Consider the following 21348-nt stretch of genomic DNA (forward strand, 5'->3'; position numbering starts at 1 on the left):
TCAAGTATTAATCCTCAAGACCCATCATGAACATTGGCCTGAACTCCAATCTCCTAACTATATTCCAATGAGGCAAAGACAACCTTGTAGACCTTCAGTGTCACTTAAACTCAGTCCTGTCTGATCTCTTGCAAGAAAGAGCTCACATCCCTCCTCCTAACCTTCAATAATACCTGGATATGGAAACATGACCAGATTTCCCTTCTTGGCCTGACCAGTACCTCTGACCTTTCCTGGTACATACACATTTTAACTGTAGCTTCTACAGCTGACAAAAAACTCAGTATACTTTTTTGCACAAGACAGTACTTCACACCTGCCAACTCCATACAAATCTCCTAAATCTGTCCAACCATGGAATATTGCTCCCATATTTGGGATGGTGAAACAAAATCCTCTATAAGCTTGCTTGATTCTATCCAGAAGAGGGCAATCCGAGAAAGTAATGATCCCTCTCACATATCTACTTCAATCCCTCTTCCACAGATGTTCAGTTTCTGTCTTGTTCCCCATCTACAAGTACTTTCACAGACAGTGCTGCTGAATTGGTCACTATTATTCCACTGCTTTCCTGCAATATCATTAGAACAAGAGCCACTACTAACCAACACTCTTTTATGGTCCATCTTGAAACTCAAACCAATTTCACTACCTCCTTTTTCATTCCATCTACTTTTGTTCTTTGCAAAAGCCTCTCCCACTCTGCCTATCTCAAAGAAAACAATCTTAAACTGTTAAAAAAAAAAAAAGAAGAAGTAAACAGATTATTTCTTTCTTCTTATCTTACCCACCCATGGCACTAATATGCTATAGTTCTTGCGACTTTTTTTGTGTTGGGGTGAGATATATAAAAATGATCCAGTATTATACAAGTTAAAAATGAGTAAATATGACAAATAGATAAAGATATATATAAATGTAGTTCTAAAAAGAAAGGTGTACAAAAAACAATATATAAAATATATATTGTAACTATATATAAAAAATGGAGACTTTGTTTGAGCACTATTCCAGAGAGCATCGTGTCCATTTAAATCTCCCATTAAAAGTAAAGGGGATAGTAACTGAAATACGATGTCATTATTATACAAGTACACAATGGTGCCCTGAAGACTCATCGCAAAAGACCCGATCTATCCACACAATCTATCATCCCTCTCCTTGAACTCATTAACAGACAAAGCACTCAACAACTGATTCTGGCAAGCCATTCCACTCATTCACAAATAAAAAAAATGTAGTCTTCACACTCCTTACTAACCACACCTTTATTCAACTTCAAGGGATGACTACTTGTTGTGGTCCCTCTAGCAAAGTGCTGAAACATTCCCCCTACATCAGTCCTATAAAACCTTTTAAGCAACTTAAATGTTTCTATCATATCCCTTCTTTTCTCCTGTCAACCAACTTCTCAATCCACACACACACACACAATCCATTCTCATAGAAAACATTCCACAGGCCACTCACCACTGAATCTATCCCACTACTTCCTCATCCCCCAGGAAACCCAAGGGACCAGATTTGAGCACAGTAATCCAAATATGGGTGTATCAAGGTCTTATAAAGGGGAATAACAACTTCCCTTATCTCTACATGTTAACGTGTTCTTCAATAGCCAAGTAATATTATGGGCTACCTTAGCAACGTTAGCAGTAAGTCCTCTAAACTTTAACTCTGTTGACCACTACCTATAAATCTCTAGCTTCATCCATTTTCTGGAGTACAGTGCCATCAATATGATACACAGCTTGTAATCTATTTATCCCAAAATGCATAACTTTACATTTCTGCACATTAAACTGATACCCATTATCTTTTGTCCGCGTTATTAGACTAGTGGCTTTGCACTTCGCAACCATATGTCTAGGGAAAGAGTGTCTTAGGTTCGATTCCCATCAACGAATGAGGAGCTTAAGTATCTTCCTCAGCCATAGCCAAGTTAGCAGTCTTGGGAGTGGACAGCAGGGTTTTTCCAGCCAGTTTATCTTGGGGGGGGGGGGGGGGGGGCATCCAGCAAGCAGGCAAACCAGCCCTGTGAAAACACAGATTACAGTCATGAATACTACCCTTAGGGGATGCAGCAAGGAGTGACAAAATGGCCACATTAATTTCGTCATGAAACCACCCCTCATTAGGGGACTCTACCTGTCCTAAAGGAATGGATGAGATCAATCAATCAATCATTATATACCCCTTCTTGAAAGTATATTCCTCATGTTTTACAATCTCCCATGTCAAGACAGCACAGTCACTTTCATCAACTGGAGACAATGTTGTCACCTTGGTTATGGATAGCTCTTCTGATCCAATGACCAGGTCCAAAACTCTCCCACCATTAGTCCCTCTCCACCATCACATACTACTGTAAGTAATTATCTCTTAGCAGGTGTATAAATTTTTATCACCTTCCTGCCATGTAATCTTCCTTCCTTCCAGTTTATATATCACCATCAACGTCATCTTGAGAAATATCTGTGGCAGGAGAAAGGTAGATGCAGCATACTGTTATTAGAGTTTTCTGAGTGAGAACCAGATAGCAACTGTTTCTAAGCATGTGTTAGACTTGCCAGAAGGTGGATATGGTTGCCCAGAAGGATGGCAACTCCTCTGTGAACCAGTACATCCCCTCTCCTGTCCTTATGAATGATAGTAACATTTTGTAATGCCAAATCATCATCACTCAGCTTCATCTCCTGCAGGCAGAAGCATATCGGTTTATAGCTCTGCAAGAGCGCCTCGGTGTTACGATGCTTTTCTCTGTATGCGAAAATTAAAGTGAAAATCTGATCTTGACAACTTCTTTTTGGTCTGTACCCAGCTTGTTTATCTTCCTCAATTTTTCAACCCCTATTTTAAATATGCTTAGATATATCTTACCTGGAAAGCTTAATAGAGAAATTCCTCTGTAATTCCCACGTTTCCCTCCCCAACAACAAAATCTTTATTATTACCTGACACCTCCAGATAGTTCAAGGACTCATCGAGGAAGGGCTCCTACTCTACAGTTCTCCATCTCCACCACTCAATCTACCAACTACAACAAACCGCAGCTACACCAACGGCCATCAACCACCACCACCACCACCATTAGTATTTTCACAGACTATCAAAAACATCCATGCCCATTGTGGGATTCGAACCTGCAGTCTTTTGGCTGGAGAGCAGATATGCTAACCACTTGGCCAACCAGGCCAGCTAACTTGCATATTATAAACAGAATAGTATTATATTTAACATTAAAAGCATAAGCACAAAAATATTTCACATAAATTTTCATTCTTAATACAACAAGTTTAACTGGAACGTTTCTAATATACATATGGAAATTAAAAACAAATTATGTTAAAAAAAATTAGTTGCAATTCTGAATGTACTCTCAAACAGCCTACACTGACAAAACATGAACTGCAACTAAAATTGGGGATATTGTGCCTCTGGTGGTATAACAAAGAACTGAATGGATATGAAATTTGTAATACCAGATACTCTGATGATAAGGTAATTTTCAAATTACAATTTTGAGATCCACCCAGTTCTCTGTTATGCCACCAGATGAACAATATCCCTGATTTTGGGTGCAATTTGCTTGTTTTGTGAATGTCAACTGTTGAAGGGCAATTCATAATTGTGGCTCATTTTTTTAACATAATTTGTTTTGGATAATATAGATATTATTTATAAAATTAATATTATACAATTGCATATGCATATTAAGAATAACTGTTATATTATCATCAAGAGCTGAAAGTTGCTATATCCCAAATTTTTTGCAATTTAGATTAGGTTAAGCACTTCATAATATTCAGTGAACAGTTCCTCAAATTCGAAAGAAGTGATGAATTTTTATATTATTTCAATGGATCTGTGACTAGTAAAATTTCTCAGCTCAAATGTCTACAGTATAACCCATTTAGCCAAAACAGAAGAGGGAATACTGGAAAAAATCAGGATGAGCTAAGAAAGGAAGTTATGTTTAGTGGAAGGCAAGATAAAAGAAATCTGCATTTCTATGATTTCCAGGGTTCCTAATAATATCATGTTATTGACCAGAGAGTGGTAGAAAGAATGCACTCGGCAGGATATGTTTTCATTCTGTTCTTGGTTCGCATAATAGTCTGTTCATGATACTCATGCTTCAAAGGCACACCCCAACTTATGTAAAGGAGTTACATTCTGCAAACTTGACATAAGATGAGATTTTTTACAAGTCAGATTTAACCAACATGATCTGTCATTGTCCAACATGTAATTATTAATGCAAAGTAACAATACAATATAATGAGTAGGTAATTAAGTAATTAATTTGGCATTTCAACCTTCCTTTCATAAGGAAAGTAATTTCATAAAGCTGTTGATAACAGGCTAAACGTTACTTATTTCTCTTTACTTTTAAGAACCATTATGCATTAAGATCCATCTACTTCAATCATGAAATATCACAAAACATGACTATCATCTCTTTCAGCACATTTCAAGATGGTACCAGAATGCTTTCTTATAATTTACAGATCCTCTCACATTTTTATCTTTGTACAGACAGTATCCATCATGGTTGAATTCATTGTTGATGGGGTGATATTTCTTTATAATTTTTATGTTCAGCTCTAGAGATCAGTTTTGGTAAGATCATGCATGGGTCTATTTTTTTTTTTTTCACTTTTGTTTTCCAGTCATGAGTCTATTCTATGATGGTGCACAAAAACACTAAAGATTATCAAAGTGTATAAACAAAAATACAGAACACATCATGTTCAATAATAAATAAAGTAAAAGTGAGAATGGTACACACGTGCATTATGGGCTTGTGGAAGATGGCTGTTAGATATCATGCGAATGATGTGCTTTATGTAGCATTTTTAGAAATTGAAATTTCTCCCATAGCCCTTTCATGATAATTTCCATACATCCATATTTACACAAATCAAATTTACCTATGTATATTTGATTTGTGTAAATCACGCAAATCAAATTTACATACATGTCAGCGTATAAATTGACTCTAATACTACAGAAAACCCCTCGAAATCATTGGTCGTCTTATACAGAAAGTATAAAGAGGGAAGCTTAATTTCTTGGATGAACATTTAGGTAGTTACAATACATTGTTATATAAGAAAATAGGCAGTGTTTATAAACAAATCAGATTAATTTTTTGTTACATAAATTTATTTAAAATATTACAATAGATGTAAGTCTTAAAAAACAAATAATTATTAACCTCAATTTTCATGTTAATTTTCTTCATCATCTGTTGAAAATAGTTCTTCAGATTCATTGTTTAAATGATCGTCATATGTATCCCAGTTCGAATCCAGTGAATTGATTTTGTTTTCATCGTCATCAGTGTCCCACAACAGATTATCTTCCGTACCATGCATAAGATTAGAGATACCACACATTTAAATGATTTTATTATGGTCTCTACTTTTACTTTATTCCATGTAAATGATTCTTCACCAGTCAACATCCAATTATCCCAAATTTTCTCGCATGTGATCTTTAAATGTTTTGTTCAAGCAGATGTCTAGTGGTTGCATGCAATATAGAAGTTAAACAGCTGGTATAACAGCTATTTTTGTGTTATTTTTTTCTAGAAGACTTTTAGTGTTCTCAGTTAAATGACTACGAAACATATCCCATACTAATAAACTGCGTTTCTTCATTATACCGCCCAGTCGTGTGTTCCATACATTATTTATCCATAATTTCACACCATTTTCGTCCACCACCCTTTTTCGCGAAAATGCACAAAAACACCTGAAGAAATTTTATCTTAGGTTTAGTTTTACGTTTGAAGAGGATCATTGGTTTTAACTTGGTTCCATCAGCCATAATTTGGGGTAATTCGCATAAATACTAAATCTATGCTATGCAAAAAAAAAAAACGGATATAACAACAATGGCTAACATTGCATTAATACAAGAAAGAAGAAATTAGGGGATCATCTTATACAACCGACGTAAGTGTAAAACCTAAAAGTAAAACCGGTGTATAAGATGAGGCCCAAAATTTAGGTCTCATCTTATACGCCAGTTGTCCTATACGGCGACATATACGGTAAGTAAATTTGATTTGTGTGATTTAAGTGAAGGAAGGGGATGGAGGGGTAAGGCAAGTGCATGTCCTCGTTGTGCTCCCTGGGACTTTCTGTACAGTACACTCCCTATGCTAACGGACTTCTGTGAAGAACAACAGACAAATCAGCAAAAGAGGATTCATATCCTAATGGTGAAATGTGCAGAAAAATCTTCAGAGGAGGAGCAAAAAAGGTTTGACCTCTATAAGCAACCTGGACTCAGATGGCTCCGGCTGTCAGTACCTGGTTAGGGCCTCCTACCTAGGGTTACAAGGAAAATTAAATGGATTCAATCCTCTGACAAAGGGAAGCAGCTTTGTCAGTACTGACACAAGGTTGAATGCGATTAGAAAATTGCAGATGGCAATACAGTTTATTGTGTATGTCTGTATTACTGCAGAGCAGAAAGCAAATGGAGAAACTACTGCTCTATTCTCTCCAGACTAACCACCATGGCGAGCAAATCTACACAAATGGTCCCAAGTTCCTGGCATCCCTTAAATGGGACAGTGGTGCAAAGAATCTCCAGGCTCAAAATAGTGTGTCAGCTAAAACTAAGAATCTGGAATGTGAGATTCCAGAGACATTAAACAAAGATGCCAATAAGTCATTGTTGACCTTCAACCCCTAGTAAAATTGGATGATGTTCTTAAAACTGAAAGGTCAACCAGTAGATATCAATCTTATACAGATCTGTGCCCCTACCGCTGACAAGAATGATACAGAGATCGAAGAATTTTATGATCAATTAAAAGAATTAATGAAAAATACAAAAACATGAATTCAATGCTAAAGTTTGGAAATGTAGTTGTGGAGATATAGTTGGTGAACGTGGACTGGGAACAAGAAATGAGATAGGAGACCGTCTCATTCAATTCTTCAAAGAAGAGGAACTAATAATCACAAACACTTGGTTTAAGCTACCACCCTGAAGGCTATATACTTGGTGATCACCACAGGACATTAACGAAAATATAGTCAGAAACCAAATTGATTACTCGATAATTAATTGATGATTTTGAAGTTCCATAAAGAGTAAAAAACCTATCCTAGTGTGGATGGATAATGCTTTTAATCATAATCTACTGATGACAGAATTGAAACTAGGACTCAAAGCTATACATCAACAAAAAAGGTTTGATCTAGAAAATTTAAAAATCCCAGAGATAAGAAAAAAACTGAGTCAAGATCTGAATCAAGAGATAGCACTTATCAAGAATGATGACATCATGAGGACTGATGAATCATGGGACAAATTAAAATCTGTCTTCATAGAGAAATGTGCTAATACTTTGTGTCCTGATAGAGCAGTAAAAAAGAAAGATGGGATAACTGACAAAATTCTTTTTCTCATAAATCAACTCAGATCATATAAAAATCATAGTCCAACAAAACAAAGAGGTTCAGAAAATTATTAAAGACAAGAGCAAAAGAAATCTGGATGAATGAAAAATGTAAAGAAATAGAATTTCCACATGAAAAACCATGGCAGTGTTAATCTATGCAAAAAGCTGAAAGAGACCTCAGGTATATTTAAGAAAAAACTACTATGCATCCTTCAAAACAAAAAGGAAGAAATAATATCTACAAAAGATGATAAAATAAAAGAATGGATGAAATATGTAGGAGAACTCTTTACTGATAACAGGCATAACCCAGAAAATACTTATGAACAGATGGAAGGTCCATGCATTCTAAGATCAGACGTAGAATATCAACTGACCTCGGCTAAAAAAGACAAAGCCATAGGCCCTGATAGAATACCAGCAGAAATAGTAAAATTATTAGAAGGCAACAACATTACTATGTTAGTAAAGCTATTTCATAAAATCTATTATACAAGAATAATCCCTCAAGACTGGTTACAGTCGACCATCATGGGCCTAAAAAAGCAAACACAAACTTGTAATGACTATAGAATGATCAGCTAATGAATCATATTCTCAAAATGTTTCTGAAAATAATTCAAAAAAGAATATTCAAAAAAGAATATACAGAAATATACAGAAAAATAATACAAAAAAATATAAAGAATATTCTGAAAATAATTCAAAAAAGAATATACAGAAAATTGTATATTCTGTATAATATACAGAATATACAATTCAGCTTTAGAAGCGGTTTGGGAAATATACATACAAAAATGATTGAATTAGATAGTAAAGGCATCAGGGATCATCGAAAACTTATGTTGGAACCAAAAGGAATCTGTTGTTGATGACATTACTACTGACTCCATTAACATCAAACAAGGAGTAAGGCAAGAATGTGTGCTGTTAACTCTCACTTTTAACATACTCAGAAGTCATATTTCAAAAAAATCTTATAGGGAAGAGAGGAAGGAATTAATGGAAATGATGAAATCAATAACATCTGATATGCTGATGACAACTCTTCTGGCTGACAATATTCAGGATCTTCAAAATCTTGTTGAACTAGTGAACGAAGAGAGTGAAAAAATGGCATTAAGAATAAACATCACCAGAACTAAATTCATGGTCATAAGCAAGAATCCAATTCTTAATTCAGCACTTTCTTTAAATGGGAAACAAACATAATGAGTGACAAATTTTTAATATCTTGGATGCTGGTTAATTGAAGAATGAAATCCAGAAATGGAAATAAAGAAAAAATTTTCTCCTGATGAAATCAACACTGCATAACTGCAATTTAAATTTAGAGCTATTTATGCATGCATGGCTAAATGCCATGAATGGTCTACTGCTATACAGTGCAGAAACTTAGAACTTGAAGGCAACATCAATTAAAAAACTTGAAGACTTTGAGATGTGGTTATACAGACAAAATGTTAAAAATCCCATGGACAGTAAAAACTGTCCAATCAAGAAGTACTGGAACAAATGGGGGAAATCATGTAAACTTTTAGATATCATAAAAAGAAGAAAAACTGCATATCTTGTTCACCTATTTCATAATAAAAAATATAAGATACTTCAACTGATTATAAAAGGAAAGGAAAGTGGAAGAGGACAAAGAAGATTAAGAAAATCTTGGCTGGCAGACATCAAACAGTGGGCTGGCATGAGATCTGAGGGGCTGTTCAGAGTGGTTGAGGATTGCTCAAAATTTGCCAAGGTAGTTACTGACCTCCGATAGGAAACAGCACTCGAAGAAGATGTGAAAGACTGCCTGTACTGTGTCCTTACATAATTCAAATATATTAAGTTCATTATATTTTTCATTTTAATATATGTGTGAAAGTTGGAATTTAGTTATTTTCAAATGTTAACAGTAAATTTATTTTATAGATTGGGTAAAATGAGAATTCTATTCCAGCATTTTTGCATTCCACCTTCTATGTTCAGATGCCTAATGTCTTTTCACATTTCAGTTTCATAGTGGCTTCTACATCTGGTACAGAACAATATTCCTGATAATGTTCCCCCTGGATATTTTTTACAATTAATTACCTTATATAATAATTTTTCAAAGTAATTATTCCAGACATCTTTCTCTTAAATCTCTATATCATCTTTGTTAGCTCTAGTTCCTTCTGTGGTATTTTTCCCACCATTTTTTAAGCCTTTTCAGTAGTCTCCAAATCTTGTTTCCATCATTATCAAAACACACATTGTTACATCCTTTCATTTAGTGGTGCACAGTGATCAGCATTCATTTTAGAAATTTTGGACTTTACAACCATGTTATAAATATTTTAATTTTCTGATGTTTCGACCTTCATATTAATGTCATCATCTAGATTATATACAAATATACTCAGAGTTACATTTCACACGGTAATCTAAAGAAACAATGATTTGATCACCGGTTATTCTACTGGCATGACCTCTAGTGAAAAAATAAAATAACAATCATCATCATCAAATTCCTGCCATGTACCCTCAAGGGGTGTACAGGATATGATAGTACTACATGAAAAAAATTACATCATTACTAACTTCCTATCTACAATTTTCCTCCAAATCAGTCTGTTACTTGTCAAGACTCCAACATTATCAGATCTTATATTTCTATCGTCTAAGGCACTTTGTATCGTATCAATCCACCTATATCTTGGTCTTCCTCTGGGTCGTTTTGCTGCCAACCTGGCAGAGAACACTTGTATGGCTAATCTTTCTTAAAATTATTTGCTAATAAAAATAAAATAAATACAGATGAAATTAAAAATTATTTAAAAACTACATCAAAGCTAAATTCTATTTAAGATAACATTAGAAGCATTCTTTCATATAGATAGTTTTCTTACAGTAACAATGATGTCCTATTTTTACCATGACAATTGTTATATTAGATTTAGGATTCTGGATTATCTAAAGTCCTGTTTATAGTTGACTCTTAGGGAGAAAGAGTCCATGGGTAGAATATGTGCCTTCCATATGCTTGGGATTTTTAGACCATCATTATTGTTCAGATTGGGGTGGTTGATAAAAATCTCACAGGCTTCCTTAAATTTGCATTCATACTATTTATTTTTGAAATTATGGATTCTACAACCGTGTTAAAATAACTCTTTTTATTATCCTGACGTTTCGATCTTCATATCAAGATCATCATCTGGAGCATACATAAATATACAAGACAAGCTGCGTTACATTTCAAACTGTAAGCTAGAGAAATAATGATATGATCACATGCTACTCACTGGCATGACCTCAAGTGAAAAAAGAAAATTACATCAAGCTAGATTTAATTTATGATTACATGAATAAACATTCTTGCTTACAGATGGTTTTACTTCCAGTAACAGTTAAGTCCTATTATATCCCATATTGTTTCTTAGCTGAAAAAGAAACTCAGAGTTTCATGCCGAATATAGAAACTATATAAAGTTCGGCGATTCCAAGCGTAAGCAAATACCTGGATAGTGCAGCACTTGACCCTTGAAAGGTAGTGCAAGCCGAGGCAACTCATAGAAAGGGTGGAGCAAGCTCCGATCACTATTCTTGATATTTACCCATAATGTGAACTTAAAGATCCTAGGATCTTTAAGTTCCTAGGATCCTAAAGATAAGTTCCTAAAGATCCTAGGATTTTTAAGTTCACATTATGGGTAAATATCAAGAATAGTGATCGGAGCTTGCTCCACCCTTTCTATGAGTTGCCTCTGCTTGCACTACCTTTCAAGGGTCAAGTGCTGCACTATCCAGGTATTTGCTTACGCTTGGAATCGCCGAACTTTATATAGTTTCTATATTCGGCATGAAACTCTGAGTTTCTTATTCGGCTAAGAAACAATATGGGATATAATATCCCATAACTTAAATAAGTTCATGTCGCCGAATTGAAGCCTTTGGCTCTTCATTATAATTAGTAATGTCCTATTTCTATTATTATAATTGTTATTTTTGATTTAAAAAAAAAAAATTATTTACAAATTACAACATGAATTAACTTTCTTTCTTATAGATTTTTTTCTTTAACAGTGATGTCCTATTTTTTATTATTAAAGTTATTTTAGATTTAGGATCCTGGATTTTCTACAGTCCTGTTTATAGTTGTTCTTCCAGATAAAGGATTCGTGGGACAAATATATGCTTTCATATGTATGGGATTTTTAGACCATCATTATTGTTTAGATTGGGGTAGCTGATAACGATCTCACAAGCTTCCTTAAATTTGCTTTCATACCATGTTTTGGTGTAATGTAGACAACTAATGCTTTTCCAGTCGATTCTATGTAAGGTGTTCAAGGGCATGATCAGAAAGGCCAGCTTCACCATAATTATTACACTTGATGTGTCATTTATGTTCTTTTTGTCTGATCGGAATTGTGTGTCCTGTTTCTCCTATATATGATGTGTTGCAGGTGCAGTAAATACGGTATACTCCAGGGTGGGCCTGCGGAGGGAGTGGGTCTTTGGATGAGTTGAGTAAGCTTTTTAATTTTGCAGAAGGTTTAAAGGTGGCTTTGATGTTGTATTTTTGAAGTACTCTGTTTATTTTGTCTGATGTCCCTTTAATGTAGGGAATGGTTATAGTTTTAGTGTAATCTGGTTTGTCTTTGTTTTTTATTCAGGTCTTGTAGAGAATTCTGTTAATAGTGTTTTGGCTGTATCCATTTATTTTGAAAAGTACTGCTGATCGTTTTAAATTCGTTTTTCAGTGCCTGTTCATTGGAGCAGATTTTCAGAGCTCTGTTTTTTAGGGAATTGATGACACCTAGTTTTTGTGTTGGGTGGTGTAGGAGTTTATGTGCATATATTGGCCAGTATGTGTCGGTTTCCGGTAAACAGTGAAGGAAAGACATACGACAAGTGTATCTAGAAACGGCAGTGTGTTATGTTTTTCTATCTCAATTGTGAACTGTATGCGTTTGTGTTGCTTGTTTAGGTGGCTAAGGAATGTGTCTAGTGACCAGATCGCAAAAAAAAACATCGTCAACGTATCTAAGCCAGACTTTGGGTTTTAAAGGGGAGGACCTAAAGCAAATTGTTCGAAATGTTCCATATAAAAGTTAGCAATTGGGGGGTAATGGCAAGCCCATGGCTGTGCCTTCTTTTTGTAGGTAGAAAGCGTTTTGCCATACAAAATAACCAGAACGTAATACATGCGCAAAGAGCGCCGTGATATCTGGAGGAAAATTATCTGTAAAAGAAGAATTGTGTCATTGATTGGGACATCACCTGAATATAACATTTTGTATTTATTGCTCAGAAAGATCTCACCAGTTTGTCTTTTTTGTTTCAGTCAACCTTATTATGTCGATCTGGTACTTATCCAATTCCTCAGCTAGCTCCATTTCTTTGTCATTCAGGCTTCTTATGTTGATATTGTACCAATCTTTAACTCTGGTGATGATGAATTAGGGTGTGCATTCAGATTTGTTCCAGTAGCTAACTTTATTGTTTGCCCTGGTTCCCTGGCGAAAACAACAGGGGCCTTGTTTAACCAGGCGGCACCCCATAGGCAAGAAATTTTGTCATGTTGTACCATCATTTTGTATTTTGGTTTAACCAGTAAGAATACAATTTGGTCAGCTAAATCCCAAATTGCTAGCCCATCCTCGTTCGTTCAGTATCCAAGTAGATATCCAACAGGGTGCACCACGAGAAGGTGAGGATTGGGCATTAGATCAGAAGCCCTGGTCGGTTCTCCACATTCCTTTAACGGCTATGTGGAGGTCTCCTCTTTTTTATTTTTAAATCAAAAATAACAATTGTAATAATAGAAAGAGGACATAACTGTTACTGGAAGGAAAACCATCTGCAAGCAAGAATGTTTATTCATGTAATCATAAATTAAATCTAGCTTGATGTAACTCCCCCCCCCCCCAATAGACTTCATACCAGTGAGTAGCATGTGATCAAATTATTGTTTCTCTAGCTTACGGTTTGAAATGTAACGCAGCTTGTCTTGTATATTTATGTATGCTCCAGATATCCAAGATCGAAACGCCAGGATAATAAAAAAGTTATTTTAACATGGTTGTAGAATTCATAATTTAAAAAATTAATTCTGATCACCATGTAACACTAAAAGAAAGGATAATGCATTCATACTATGTTTTAGTGTGATGAAAACAACTGGTGCTTTTCCAGTTAATTCTATGTAAAGTGTTCAGGGCATGATCAGAAAAGGCCAGCTTCACCACAGTTATTATATTTATTGTGTTTAGAATTATATGTAATTAATTATGTGATTACATAGAAATGTAATTAAATGTAACTATATGCAAGTGTATAGAATATCTCTCTCATGTTATGTTAAATAGAATTTAGCTTTGATGTAGTTTCTAAATACAGTAAAATCCCTTTTTTACACTTTCCAGGGGACTGATGGAAAAAAGCGTAAATAGCATGAAATGTAAAAAACATTTTAAAAAAAGGCTAAAAGATGACTTACTGCTAGTATGTGACCCTACATACTAGATTACAAAATTTAATAACTGAAAATAAATTAATTTACAATTACTTACATTTATCTATTTAAAAAAAATCTTTAATTGTTTTTGCTTTTTCTGCACTCTTGATCACAGTCTTCTAAACCACTTCTTCACCACCAAGGTGATTGGAAAGGATGTCTAATACACTTGGTACCATTGATGTGATCACACCAGCATCAACATATCTTGAAATGAGGCAGACTCATCCATCACATACCAGCTGTTGGGCTCTTGGAGATGTTAATCTCAGCTCTTCACTTTATGCAGATGTTTATTTCCTCCTATAGTTGTTCCTTCTCTTTCACAAACTTAACTCCTGCCTTTCGGAAACAGTTGGATATGGTTATAGGAGTAACATGCAACCATGCTTTGGCCACATAATGCATAATATCAAGGATTAATATGGTCATTTGTTTTGTGTCCATACCATTATCATGCATAAACACAGCTTCTTTCAACAAGCATTTTTCTATATTTCCATTTAATTGCATGGATGATGCCCAGATCTAATGGATGAAGGTCACTTGTATAATTAGGGGGAAAGAACACTAATCTAATATTTCTGAGCTGCAGATCTTCAGGGTGTGCAGGACATTTGTCTAGCAATAGTAGTAGTATTTTATGGTGATTTGTCCCCATTTTAGCATCCAGAGAATGCATGGTGGATGTGAAGATGCTGCTGGTCATCCATGCTGTGCTGTTGGCATCATACTTAGTAGGTAGAGTTTTCACATTCTTAAAACACCTTGGCTTTTTAAATTTACCCAATCAGCTGTGGAAGTAATTTTTCTGATCCATCATCATTGACCATGAGCAAAACAGTTACCCTCTGCTTGCAGAGTTTTCCACCGTGACACTTCTCTCCTTTAAAACACAATGTTTTACTTGGCAGAATGTTATAAAAGAGCCCAGTTTCATCAACATTGAAAATATTTTTTGGTTCATAGTCCTGAATAATAGTCTTTAGTTCATATTTCCACTGGTTTACAGTTTCTCTTGCAACACTATTACTTTCTCCGCACACTTGATCATACACAATATTGTGACGAGTCTTGAAATGATCAATGCATCCATTTGACGCCGTAAAACTATTACTCCCCAACCTCACAGCAAATTGAAGGGCTTTCACTTGCAGTATAGTACCATTGACTGGAATACCCGACGCTCTAGTAGAAACAAACCACTCCACCACAAGTTTATCCAATTCATTGTACGTCGATGTCCAGATATATTTTCGTTTTATTGACATAGCGTCAGATTGCTTTGCATTGTGTTCAATGCTTGACCTGTTTTTTTTACAATTGTGTTCAAAGTGGACACGGAGAGTCCAAGATCTTTTGCTAATTGCACATGTGTTCCAGCATGCCAATCTACACGTTGCAGAATTGCCATCTTTTCTTCTACCAAAATACATTATCTTTTTTTCTCCATGTTACTAACATGGATCATCCACCACCGCAACTGGAAGGCAACTATCACATACTAAATTACGTAGCATAAATTCTGCAATATACCACGTGCTTCTGAATTGTGACTACAAACACCAACACTACAAGCTAGTGAAGCGATATTTCACGAACTGTGGTGTATTCACTGATATCTAATATCCACGAGTAACAACTGTTACTTGGTAGAAGTGTGAATGTGGTTTCACAATTTGTGGATGATCCTTGTTCACGATTTCGATATAGCACTGTGAATGTGAAATCACATCACAACACGTTAGAGGTGCCACGAGCTACTGAAAGTTCAAAATTACTGATATGAAAACTTTACGGTATCAATTCCTACCGCGATTGAAAAATCATGGTATCATTCACTACTGCAAGCGTGCAAGTCACCATGATGGCGGAAACGAAACTACAGCCAAAAACATCGCCATCTGGGAACAGAAATGTGCTAATTTCCGCAGAAATTGATTTCAATGAGAGGAAATAGATTCGAAAATCAGGTTGCCACCCGAGAAAAAAACTGTAAATCACGGGAAATAACGTGCACATCAAGTTGTTAGTAGTGGGAAAACAACATATCGTAAGAATAGGCCTTAAGACAGGACCAACGGAAAATGACATAAATGGCAGGAAAATGTAAATTGCGGAAACGTAAAAACAGGATTTTACTGAAATTAAAATTTTTATAATTTTATGTGTATTTTTTTCCCCACTAGAAGTCATCCCAATAGAATAACCAGTGATCAAATCGTTGTTTCTTTAGCTTACTGTATGAGATGTAACTCAGCTTGTTCCTGTATATACTCCAGATGATGACCTTTAATATGAAGGTCAAAACGTCAAGAAATTAAAATAGTTATTTATAACATGGCTGTTGAAGTCCATAATTTCTAAAATGAACACCTTGTTACACATCTTGGCTGTTTTTGATGTTTTTCATTGTGTTCTCTTTGAGCATATTCTAATGTACTAAACAGAAACTTCACAATTTCATTATTCCTGGACTGCTTCTTTTACTTCTTTCATTCAACAAAGGATTCAATATGATGTCTGATCTTTGTACACAACTTCATCACATGTCTCCTTGGCTATATCTAGCCATATTTTCTTGAAATTTTGCTACTGAGGCTTTCATGTATGGCTTAAGGTTTCAAACTTTTTTTTTTTTTTTTTTTTTACTTTTTTTCAGTGCCTCTATAGCACAATTGGAAGAATGGCGGTACGTTGCACCCTTCGATTGGAAAAGGCCTGAGTTCAGTTTTGTCATGATGGGATGAATCTTTATATGGACTTTTTCAATTGAAGGCGAGTTAGCCGATCTCATACAGAGGTAGCAGGGTTTTTTCTCCTGGAAAATCAGGTTTTTCATCCCGAATACAGACAAATCAGCCCTTCAGAACACACGCAATTTACAGACAAAAAATACTAGCAGTGGTGATAGTGGTTGTAGGCAGTAGATGGTGTTGATGTAGGTGATTGGTAGCAGAGGTTCTATGTGGTAGTGGAGACGGAAAGTTGTACAGTAGGTGTCCTCCCGCAATGAGTCTTCGAACTCTTTGGAGGGGTGTCACAAATAATAATAATATTTGTATATTTTAGTTTGCATTTTGCAACTTCCAAGTACTCAAACTTACAGACATTTAATCATTTATAATTTTATCTTTCCATGACATTATTTTAAGGCTGCTCAAAACTAGTTGATGACTGTCCCCCCACCCCACTACCCCTACTCAAATTCTATACAAACTCTTGTATCCTGGAAGTATTCATACAAATCCTGTTCTTGTCCTCTTTCATCTCAATAATGTAACCCCCAATTATAAATCAACATGTAATTTCTATAACTTCTCCACTAGTTTCATCTCATTTCCACTGTCACTCTGCATAGTAATGACTTCTTCAGTTCTGTTAGCTGATATTATTTCAGCCACTGATTTAAAAACAAAACATAAATAATAATAAATGGAATTCATCAATACAGTGCACAGATTTTATCAAATAAGAAACCACAGAATAATTATAGCAATGATGGCTACCAACCTTCAATTAATGCTAACACTTCTGCTGCTAGTTATAAATATTATATTCAGTCATTCTTATCAATCTATATTCATATTTACCACCCTTGATACAATCAACTTGTACTATAGTGAACTTGTTCAGACCAAAGGAATAGATTGCTACAATGGCAGGTGTGTTCCAGTAAATCTTCGTTTAAAATAGCATTTTATTTGTTATCATTAATTTATTTTTTTATTGATTTATTTTTGTTTTATTTATTTTTTTGTTTTATTTTTTTTTACTACCTCAATAAAAACAGCAGTTTTTATTAAGGTAGTCTGCTACAATGAAAGAACAATAATTTGGGCTCAAGGAAGGATGGAAGAGGGTCCAACATGATGATCAGCCACTAATTTCATTGCTGTACAAATATGATGGTCTGGGCTTTGAAAATTACCAGAAGAACAGCAGAGTAAATAATCATGGGCTAGATCAAGCATTTAAGAATTCTTTAGAAAGAAAAAATAAGTGATATTTGAGGCATCCCAATTATTTTTACTACTTTAACTAATTCTCTTCTACCTTTATGGTGTTGAGGTTATTCTTGGACTTTGCAACTCGAGGATAAGGATAAGTTAGCCCTATGCCTCCCAGTGTCCTCCTAAGTCTGTAAATGAGCGTGTTCAGGGGGGACCGGTTTGCCTGTTCTGGAGGACAAAAAACCTGAGTTTCCAGGTGAAAAAACTCCCTACAATCGTATGAGACTGGCTAACTCATTTTTCGTCGAAAGAGACCAGATAAAGGTTCCTCACGTCACTGACGGGAATCGAACCCAGGTCTTTCCAAACAAAGGGCTTCGTCTATAAATGCCTGAGCTATGGAGGTTCCCCATTTATTTCGATGAAATGAAATTTGGAAATCTGGAGTTTCTTAGAAAAAAAATTCAGTATTTAAGAAAGCCTCCCCCCACCATCAGATTCACATTTGAATTGCGGCATAGGTGTATTTTACTAATGACAAAATAATTACGAGCGACGTCTAGAATGTAAGTTCCGATGGGCTGTCAGAGAAACAAAAATATGCTTACAAAAAAAAAAAAAAAAAACTTTATTGGAAATGAAATTAGACATCTTTCACTACTTTTCTACATAATTTCTGCCATTGTTCAGGTACTTATCATAACGGGGCACCAAGAGTTCTATACCTTCGTCACAGAAGATTGCTGCTGTGACGCAAACCAAGTATTGACTGCTTCTTTGACCTCGTCTTGAAACTGCCGGCCACCAAGGAAAGATTTCAGATGTTTGAACAGGTGAAAGTCACTAGGCACGAGGTCAGGACTACATGGGGATGAATGATGGAATTGTGCCCAGCCGAAGATGGCGTGAAGTTGTGTTACACCAGCTGTGTGTTCTCAATAAACCTCAATAATTTGATAATGAATTTCAGCTGCTTTAACGTTCCTCACATTCAAGAAATAGATAACTGACTTAATTTCACATGTACCAGGCGATTTGATATTTTTTAGACATCATAAACACACACCAAGAAGCATACTGCAAGAAGGTCTGAAAATGGCACCAATGCCTTGCTAACGAATCAACAAACTTGGCATGCATGCGCCCTGTTGCGATTGCAGCCCTGCAGTGAAAATATTTAAAAATGAAACTTACTTTCTGGATGTCTCTTGTACTTTACTACTGATTGAATTTCACCACCTCATAAATGCACCAGTTTCTATCCAGCAGCAGAAATGCTTATTATGTTAACACAAACACTAATATAAAATAATTTGCTCAAACAGCATTGCAAATGATAACCAGTGTGCGAAGGGATCAATATGGTATAAGACACAAGGAGAAAGACATGTTCGATCTCCAGAGTACTAATAAAAGATACACATGCATTAAAGGAAATTGTAACCAATCCTTAGGTGGATGAGCAATGGTATTCCCTAAAGATATAACGAAAGGTTTATATAATCTAGTAAGTCTAGTTTCTAGCTTCTGTTAATCAGCTAAAGTATCTATCAGAGCACATCATACTATCAGAGCACAAGAAAGTTTGAAAGGATAAGTAATTTGATAGATACCATATTAACTCGATATAACACACACTCGAGTATTTGGGGATTTTTAGAAACTAAAGTTTTTCAGGAAAAAAACTAAATTAATGTTTATAATTAAATCCTCATTATTCATTATAATTTAAAATTGCTCACATTATTTATAAAATGAATGCATTTAAATATTAATTATCAATGTTATCTACATGATCGTCTACTCACCTTCATCACACAATATATTTAAATCTTTAGCGACAATGCTTCTGTAATTAAATTAATTATTTCTGGCAAAATCATGTCTCAAAATCCAGTTGCACAACAGGATGATTCCATCTCTATGCATATTATTGGTGTGGTATTAACAAAAGGTCATGCAACTTGACAACAAAGGCAAGCTGGCAATTGTTGAGTTGAAATGCTGATTCGCTTGAGCCGAATTCAAAAATATCTGAAACTACCATAACAACATTCACTATATATTTCTTAAAGTTTAAAACCTTTTTCTTGTGCGAACTATATGCGAAACCTTTTAATTTATTTTTTCATAAATTAAAATCAGGAGTGAGGGAGAGTTATATTCGAGTAAATATGGTAAATAGGTAGGTAGTTAGATGAACTGTCTGATACTCTTGACAATTCATCTAAAGAAACTGTAGCAATTTAATGAAGCCTGTTCTTGCAATTCACCAGTGAGGCAAAGTAGATGGTTTAAGAATAACAGTATGATGGCTGACTCAAAGTAGATGCACTGGGACACCAGCATGGCACTATGATTATGACAACTATTTTGAAGGAGTAGATCAAAACCGATATCAGAAGGCTATCAATAAATGTGGACCATGTGATGTTACTTTAATTAAAGGTTGTTCTTTTGATAACATTATAGATTTGCCATTTGGATTGGCCAAATATTGAGAGTAGAATAAATTGTGTAAATGTTAATTTAAACACATTTTTCAGAAATTACAAACAAAAGACCAACTTACATTGCCACCCTCTCTGTCAGATTTACTTCTAATACATTCAACTAAATTCAGAAGCAGCTTACAAGACATAGTTTGTATTGAAGTTGGCAAAGACTCATCATGCACATTCTTAGAAAACACAGTCACAGCAGCAGAGAGATCCTTTAGTGGAAGATGCTGCCTTACATGGTGAACTAAGTCTGCAAGGGTACTATATGCTAAAGGCCTACAAAAATGTTAGTGAAATAAATAAATAAATATATACACAAATTTATACAGATAGAAAATTATATCTGCACAGAAAACAAATACTTCTGCACCAATGTTAAAAACAGAAGAGCAGAGCAATTAAATGCTCTTTCATATACAATTTCATCAGTGAATATCTTTAAGTGCAGTGAAATGTACTTATCCAGCTAGGGAAGTACAAGGCTGGAGAAAGAACACATAATTTGAGTATGGGGATATGCCTGTGATTTAAAAAAAAAAAAAAAGGGGGGGGGGGCTTAGATTTAAATCAAAAGGATCACCATACTGTTATTCAGTCTGAGACAAGCAAAAACAAGCAGAAAAGTACATACTTCAGAACCATATTAGCAAACATTATTCTGAGAGAAGGAATGAGGATTTCTATGTAAGACACAAGGGATACAAGTGATTCCAATTTTCAAAAGCTATACAAACCATAACCATGTACAATGAATGGAAGAGAATTCAACAGTGCATGGGAATTAGTTAAAGGAAGACTAAAGAAAGCAATATCTGAATGCATCCTCAGAATAAGGAAAATTAAATGTCTGGGGGGATAAATAACACTTTAAAGCAAAAACTACATAAAAAGAGAATATTGTGGATCTGGTATTATGAAGAGAGTAAAGATGAAGTACATGAGAAGAATAAAGAGTGGCTACGAGAGCGACAG

At 35.1% G+C, this 21348-nt stretch overlaps 1 protein-coding gene across 1 annotated transcript in view; it reads right to left on the bottom strand.

The window, feature by feature from the left end:
• The window catches only part of Nipped-A (Transcription-associated protein Nipped-A), a 936100-nt gene that overhangs the window by 765873 nt on the left and 148879 nt on the right, over positions 1-21348 (bottom strand). The window contains exon 11 of the mRNA XM_090393977.1: positions 20448-20652. Within this exon, the coding sequence (XP_090250103.1) occupies positions 20448-20652 (205 nt within the window). The remainder of the gene's footprint in view (positions 1-20447; positions 20653-21348) is intronic.

The sequence above is a fragment of the Typopeltis vanoorti genome, chromosome 6 (genome assembly GCF_054136105.1).
Source record: "Typopeltis vanoorti isolate ZY-2024b chromosome 6, IOZ_Tvanoo_1.0, whole genome shotgun sequence".
NCBI lineage: Eukaryota > Metazoa > Arthropoda > Arachnida > Uropygi > Thelyphonidae > Typopeltis > Typopeltis vanoorti.